Raw genomic sequence first — 7,735 nt, 5'->3', positions numbered from 1 at the left:
ATCTACCAGCTCCCGCCCGTGACCCCTGATCTACGAGCTCCTATAAACTCCTGATCTACTAGCTCCCGTGACCCCTGATCTACGAGCTCCTATAAACTCCTGATCTTCAAGCTCACGTGACCCCTGATCTACCAGCTCCCGTGACCCCTGATCTACTAATTCCTTTCACCCCTGATTAACTAATTCCAGTGACCCCTCATCTACAAGCTCCCGCTCGTGACTGCTGATCTACTAGCTCCTATAAACTCCTGATCTTCCAGTTCCCGTGACCCATGATCTACCAGCTCCTTCAAACTCCTGAACTACCAGCTCCTATAAACTCCTGAACTACCAGCTCCTATCAACTCCGATCTACCAGCTCCTATAAACTCTTGAACTACCAGATCCTATAAACTCCTGAATTACCAGATCCTATAAACTCCTGAACTACCAGCTCCTATAAACTCCTGATCTACCAGCTCCTATCAACTCTTGATCTGCCAGCTCCTATCAACTCCGATCTACCAGCTCCTGATTAACTAATTCCTGTGACCCCTCATCTACAAGCTCCCGCTCGTGACTCCAGGGTCCACTTGCACAAAGCGATCTTAGCGCTACAATTATTGTAAATCCTTAAGATCGCGATCTTAGGCTTACGCTACAATTGTCATCCACTTGCACAAAGCGATTGTAGGTTAAGATCATTGTAAGCTACAATCGAAACTTACAATTGGTCCAGACCAATCTTAAGTAGCTAAGATCGTTGTAGTCCCTGACAAAATGGCGTGCAAGACAGGGCCAGTTTCACATTAATAATCTGCTTTACGATCAAACACTGCCTATTTATTTTGTTAGATTTTATGATTCGAATCGACACTTCAACAACACGAAGACCGCACCACAGATTTAACGTCAAAAATATCGTTAATTGCGATAGTGAACCACATAACTATCGAGTCGATAGTTAAAAGTACTATTCCCACCCGTGTCAATGCTGAAAGAAGTCTGAAACAACATACCTTATCAAGGGAAGGATAAAACCTAAGTCGTCTGCAAGCGATTTGTAACGTCCGTGACCTTTAAGATAAATCAAGGGCAGCTAATCATAGTTTATATTCTAGATGGGAGTGGTTTCCCTTTGTATAAGTATCGTAGAATCTTCCTTGCCCAGTTAGTGTATTAATGTTGTAGAACCGCCGAGCTCCCCTTGTATATCTTTTGGGTCACATTCGTGTCAGTTATTTTGTCTTTAGTTTATCATTAAATAATCTACAAGTAAACACAAGTTGAAGTGCAAAATCATACGTTTATATCCAAAATCGAGTGGGACAGTCACGAGCGGTTGTAATATCTGAATTTATAAGAAACTAATACAAATATTCATCAAACAAGCAAATACACATGATGAGACATTTGAAATTTGTGTAAAATATCCCATAAATAGCAAAAGTAAAATTCACACTTTTTAAAAAATATAATTAATACCAAATGAATATATATTAAACAACTTCTTTCTTGAAACATTATTCTTATTTCCCGTACATGCATTCTTGAAATCTCCCGTCTTACTGTGTTTTGAAAAGGTTGTCATAACATCCTTTGTAATAGCGGCAAAACTAAAACATGAAGGATATACATGTATTTAGGATTTTACGAAAAGCTCCCCCAAATAGATGACGATCATACATTTACCTGTTATGTTATTTGGACACAGAGATCTATCATTATTTTCTTTTTTTACTTTCATAATAAGAATGTCACTAAATCTATATGCCAACATTCTAATTATAGTTTCCTTCAAATAGTTGAGACCTTTCAACTGTGCAAGGTGCGTGGAGGGAGGTACGTGTTGTATGTCGTAACCGGTTCTACACGTTGTATGCACAGCAAGATTTGCGCGTTTGCAGACAACCATAGACAGGAGTCTAGTTTAAGATATTTGTACCTCCACCATTGAAGATTTCAATCTTAGTTAAGATCGCGATCTTAAATCAAAGCCGTCTTACAATCGCGCTAAGATCGGTTTGTGCAAGTGGAATAGGACAATTGTAGGGTGATTGTAAAGTTGATTGTAGCCGCCTAAGATCGATTGTAACTAAGATTGTTCTGTGCAAGTGGGCCCTGATCTACTAGCTCCTATAAACTCCAGGGTACCGTTTCACAAAGCAGTCGTAAGTCCATACGTGCGTGTAAAACTGGCGTAACTCGGAAATACTGAACTAGGGGCGTTTCACAAAGCTAGTGTAATATTACGTCTGTGTAAAATTGGCGTAAACTCTACGTGTGGTCTTGGGGTGGTGTAAATATTTACGCAAGCGATAAAGATGGCGTTCAATCCAAACACGGAAGAGATTTCCAAAAAAGTATGTAAGCGAGAACGTGTTTTCCGCAACAGGTCGAACCCCCTCGACGATTTGGATGATCATGACATCATCGAGAGGTACCGCCTATCACGACACATGATATTTTCTATCATTGGTAAAGTGAGTGACAGACTTGAACATCAAACCCAGCGTTCCCATGCAATACCACCTTACCTTAATGTTTTAATTGCTCTGAGATACTTTTCCAAGGGTGGGTTTTACAGTGAGATTGCCGATATCCACGGTGTGAGTAAATCCTCCGTCTGCAGAGCAATCCACGCAACAACAGACGCATTATGTGCAACCATGGGTGATTTTGTATTTCCCACAATGCCTTCCACTCAGAAGAGTACCAAAGAATCATTCTTCGACATAGCTGGATTCCCTAAAGTACTCGGTGCAATTGACTGCACACTCGTACCCATAATGGCGCCGAAACGTGACGAAGTAGCCTACGTTTGTCGGAAGGGTTACCACGCACTGAACATACAGGCAGTATGTGATGCCAACATGAGGTGAGATACATACACACATGGTAGATATGTCTTTTAGCATGAATCAATTATTCCTATTCCTCTTGAACAAGGCACGACAAAATGTAAACATTACAACATGAAATAGATGTCCTTGACATTGACGCATGCTGCGCCCCCTAGGTAACGTTTTGGGCGAGATAAGTCATGATGCATACCAGTAAAAATGAATCCATTGTGATAATGTTTTCAAATTTCCATTGTTTCAATGGAGTATAACTGTTCCATAATTAAAATGTGAATTAATAGTGTTTATTTGTAGGCAGATGTAGATCTCTCTATATATACATTAAATAACTAAATACGTATATGAGCTTTAAAAAATTATGCATGTGCATTTTAAATACTGGATTTGTTATATTTTTCTCTCAGATTTACAAACTGTGTCTTCAAGTGGCCTGGCTCTGTCCATGACAGTTATATATGGAATAACTCTGCCCTTGGTCAGTACTTTGAAAAGAAGAATATTGATGGATGGCTACTTGGAGACTCTGGGTAAATAAAACTACAACATATATACCTGAACTTCACTTACATTTGCTAAATACAGTTGAATTTTACAATGTGTGATAAACAAATCTGACAAAACTGCACTCAGTAAAATATTGATAATATTTTGATGACCTGTTTGGATATAGTGTTATCCTTATTACTTATGTTACAGATATGCCTGCAGACCATGGCTGCTGACCCCGGTGCTCAATCCCAGCTCAGAAGGACAGGAGAAATACAATAGATGCCATATCAAGACACGGAACACAATAGAGAGAGCATTTGGCTTGTGCAAGTCAAGATTTAGGTATGGTTTTAAGTGGTAACAGTAAGTTGGTAATGTAACCAAGAAATTATTGTAAGTGAAATAGTTAAATATTGAAGGTACAGTTACAAGAGGTAAACATGTAATAGTATCTATAACATGGTATCATTGTTGAAAACTTGAAAAAAAAATGGAGTTACTTCTTATCTCAAACTGAGCTTTTTTAAGTTTTTGTAGTATTTTAAAAGAATTGTTAAAAAACATTATCAACTTAATTTTGAACAAAGTGATAGTCTGTCTAACAGGGGTCTGTGAAGAAGTCGGGAAAAAAACTTATAATACAGAAAATGTGTTTCATCACATTTCCAGATGCCTTCACAAGACAACTGGTGTATTACAATTCACCCCAGAAAGGAGTTTGTGTGTTGTCCGGGCTTGCTTCTTGTTGCATAACATGTGCATCCATGAAAGAATACCACTTCCCCAGGGCATTGAGCTACTCAGAGGAGAGGGAACTGCCACAGAGTTGCCATGTGCTGCTGACTTCCCAACAACAAGCTCTGGTTGTGATGGACTGTCAGCAAGACATCAATTAATTTTGCATAAGTTCACTTAAATTACAGCCTCATGCTATTGTTTTCATCATTTATAATAAGCACAGGAATATAAATCATAAGATGTAAGTGACTTTCTACTCTGTATTACTAGACAGTCACAACTTAAGATAATTTCATATTATACAAAAATATAAAATACACAGCTTTTGTCATAATCAAAAGAATTTTATTATGGGGGATACATTTTGGCCATTAAGGGGAGAAACATGTACAAATTCCCTGAGCAGCTTTAGCTTCTCCTCCTCAATCTCTACTCTTTCTATTCTCAGCCAAGAGAATCTGGCTCTGTACAGCTATTAATTGCTTTATTGCGTCAGCAACTGGATCTGGTCCTGTAATAAAACATTGTCTAAATCAATATTGCAGTCTTGTGTATTTTAGGGTTTTATGTAAAACTCCTCACAGCTTGATGTTCAGCCACAATTATGCAGCAAATGTAAAATTACAATATTTTATTTAAATAAAACAAATCCTCCATGCATGTTAACAAACACATAACTTGACTTAACCCTGATAACAGGACCGATGAAGAGGAAGATATTTTAATGTCTGTTTTTACATTAATATTGCATTCAATTTCACAGCCAAGGGCACTTAATTTGGAATCCTGGACAAATTCCTACATTCATTATAAAGAAAATCATTAATCAATTTCAATGTGACTAACAGTGCCAAGTGCCTAACACCTTTGAATATACAAGCCCCAACTTGAACCAGAGCATCATTATCAGAAATGTATTGTGCTACATGGATAAGTATTACCTGATCTTTCTATACTGAACACAATGTTACCAGATTCGAGCTTCTGACACTTCGCTGATTGCACTTATAATTTAATAAGAGGTAATTTTAACTTTGTTCTGTTCACATATTGATAAACTGATAAAAATGTGTGACTAAATGTTGCATAAATCTTGACCTGGTTCACCTTGTGCCTTTCTAGCTGTGATGTCTGAAAATAAAATGTTTGAGCACATTTATAATATATTTTGTGCAGTACATTGTTCAAAACTGACAAATGTCTCTGATATAGGAGTACAATGACTGTGTTGATGCCAAGTTATTTATAACTTTATATGTATTATATTATAATATGATGTGATTTATTGGTAGAAGATCAATACCTTCCATCATAATTGAAGTTCCTGTCCCTGCTGGGGTGATACACATTGCTTCTGTTGTGTTGCAAGTGACTGTGTCTGTGAAAGAAAGACAAATAAAGCAGTTCATCATCAGAAGTAACTCAATTTGTGTGGATAACATTTGTATCTCCCACCAAAATAAATAAAGCAATTTGAAGCTGTCACATGTACACAAGTTTTATGACATGTCCATGTCAGTATTTTGCATATCATCAAACAAATGGGTTTGTTTTAAATTTGTTTGATCTATATATATCTTTCAGAAAATCAATGTTACTATGAATATCTGAGTTGAGTATCTGTTTTGATAGGACCAAATAACTAAAACATCAACTAGTCTAATAATGATTTTTTTAATGTTTGCAATAGTTATTATAATGCTTTATCTCAACTTATTTAATACATAAGGTCACAAACATTCGAAAAATTTATATTTGTGTATTATTTTTAATTAATGCCTACCATTAAAGTCACAGGTTAATGAAGATGTAGCCATTGCTGCTGTGCTCATATCAGGATCAGCCTCCAAAGCATAGTCCAGAAACGACCCATCAACTTGAAATATAAATGGTTCAACACATGAATGATGACTTATGTAAATTTGCTTATCTGGGAGCATATCAATGAGTTGACTATGCCATGAAGATAATGAAAAAAACCATTTATATGGTTTGTGAACCACAGTCACTATTCTTAAATCAGTACTGTCAAGAGGAATGGCATGGACATATTTACCTCCCGAATCAAATCCTCCAGCAATTCCTTCAATCTGGCAAGGAGGAATCAAACTCACAATCTATAATTAAAGAAATGAAGAACACAGTTAAATTACTTCATGAAATATGAGACAAGTAAATAACTAAATGGTATCAGTATTTTGCATAAATATTACCCCTATGCCAGTAGAAATAAAGTCAATTTAAGCTTTTTATAAGTCTGTTATATTATTATATATATAACACAAATAACTAAGACAGGTAACATTTGTTTTTCTAGGTATCATATCACAATTTCTGGCCCAATCCATATGTTCATGCATAATCCATAGGTCATGCATTTGGGCAATTAGACAATTACATATGATCTGACATATTCTTCCTGTTGTGTTTCATACCTTCTGTTCAACAGTAGTGAGTTGTGTAGGAGGGCCACCTCCACCAGTTCTCACACTCTCCTTCCTCCTTGTCACCTCCTTCTTCTTGGCTGCAGCCCTGAGGTCCTGCCATTTCTTTTTCAGCTGAGGCACAGTCCTTACCTCCGTGTTATTGGCGTTGATCCTGTAAACAAAAATTATTTCAAAATTATAACATGTTTTGCTCGATGTCACCCATGTTTGACAATTGCCTTGTTGTTGTCTACCATTAAATATGAAGATGTTTAAAAATAAGTGATTCTGGCGTTTTTTGTTCCTAATCACTGAGCGGACATTTAGGAAATTTACGTTTAGTCTATATGCAATTTGTTTTATAATGTGAAAATAGTGATACTTCCGCGACCTCTTATATGTGTGCATACATGTATATGCACTTATGCATATTTCAGATCCGTATCCCGAGCAATAACAATAATTCCCACCTTTTCAAATTTTGCACTATCAAAGAAATATAGGCCTCTCGCAAGTTCAAGTAGATCTACAGTTACCTTTTATCGCTATTTGTTTACTTCCGCATAACAACAAGCGCGATAACTCTAAATGGCATAGGTCTATCACTTCCAAATAAAACACATCCTTCATATGACAGATGTGAGTTCAATGCCGTGAAATGCACTCACTTTGTCAGAATATCCTCCCATATCTTCTTCATCCGATTGTTTGTGATGCAAGAAGAAAAAGATGAAAACAACACATCTGAATTGCTGCCAACTTCTTCTGTAAGAATTTCTACTTCTGTGGCCGAAAAGTTTCTCTTGCTCGTTTTCTTGTCGCTAATTTCATCCATTTTACTGCGCTTCGTCGTCTGCTCAGAGCACCTGCCACGGTAGACAACTCTAGTGCGGATTTTCCTACCTCACAAAGGGAAAGAGCTCCAATCGTATTTTTTACGTGCGTGTAAGTTGGCCGAGGTTACGCCAGTTTTAGTGTAGCTTTGTGAAACAGTCTTAGACTATGGCGTAAACATTGCGCAAATATGGCGTAAAATCTACGAGCGTGTACATTTACGACTGCTTTGTGAAACGGTACCCAGGGCCCACTTGCACAGAACAATCTTAGTTACAATTGATCTTAGGCGGCTAAAATCAACTTTACAATCACCATACAATTGTCCTATTCCACTTGCACAAACCGATCTTAGCGCGATTGTAAGACGGCTTGGAGTTAAGATCGCGATCTTAGCTAAGATTG

The 7,735-nt window shown here is 37.2% G+C and overlaps 2 protein-coding genes across 2 annotated transcripts; one reads left to right on the top strand and one right to left on the bottom strand.

Moving 5' to 3' along the window:
• The first annotated feature begins 2,378 nt into the window (after positions 1-2,378).
• LOC124111226 (putative nuclease HARBI1) lies at positions 2,379-4,248 on the top strand. The gene is made up of 4 exons (XM_046470867.2): positions 2,379-2,857; positions 3,248-3,370; positions 3,540-3,674; positions 4,002-4,248. Exons 1-4 carry the CDS (start codon positions 2,439-2,441, stop codon positions 4,246-4,248), a joined length of 924 nt encoding a protein of 307 aa, XP_046326823.2. The 5' UTR covers positions 2,379-2,438.
• Positions 4,249-4,393: 145 nt separating this feature from the next.
• LOC124121699 (nuclear apoptosis-inducing factor 1-like) lies at positions 4,394-7,331 on the bottom strand. Its single transcript, XM_048388213.1, has 7 exons — positions 7,165-7,331; positions 6,506-6,668; positions 6,127-6,187; positions 5,854-5,946; positions 5,374-5,448; positions 5,169-5,201; positions 4,394-4,581 (listed from the first exon to the last, which is right to left on the bottom strand). Exons 1-7 carry the CDS (start codon positions 7,329-7,331, stop codon positions 4,493-4,495), a joined length of 681 nt encoding a protein of 226 aa, XP_048244170.1. The 3' UTR covers positions 4,394-4,492.
• Positions 7,332-7,735: the final 404 nt, after the last annotated feature.

Source organism: Haliotis rufescens, unplaced genomic scaffold (genome assembly GCF_023055435.1).
Source record: "Haliotis rufescens isolate VD_foot unplaced genomic scaffold, xgHalRufe1.0.p SCAF_7, whole genome shotgun sequence".
Taxonomy (NCBI): Eukaryota; Metazoa; Mollusca; class Gastropoda; order Lepetellida; family Haliotidae; genus Haliotis; species Haliotis rufescens.
The sequence above is the reverse complement of the archived record's forward strand: the minus strand, read 5'-3'. Positions and strand labels throughout refer to the sequence as shown.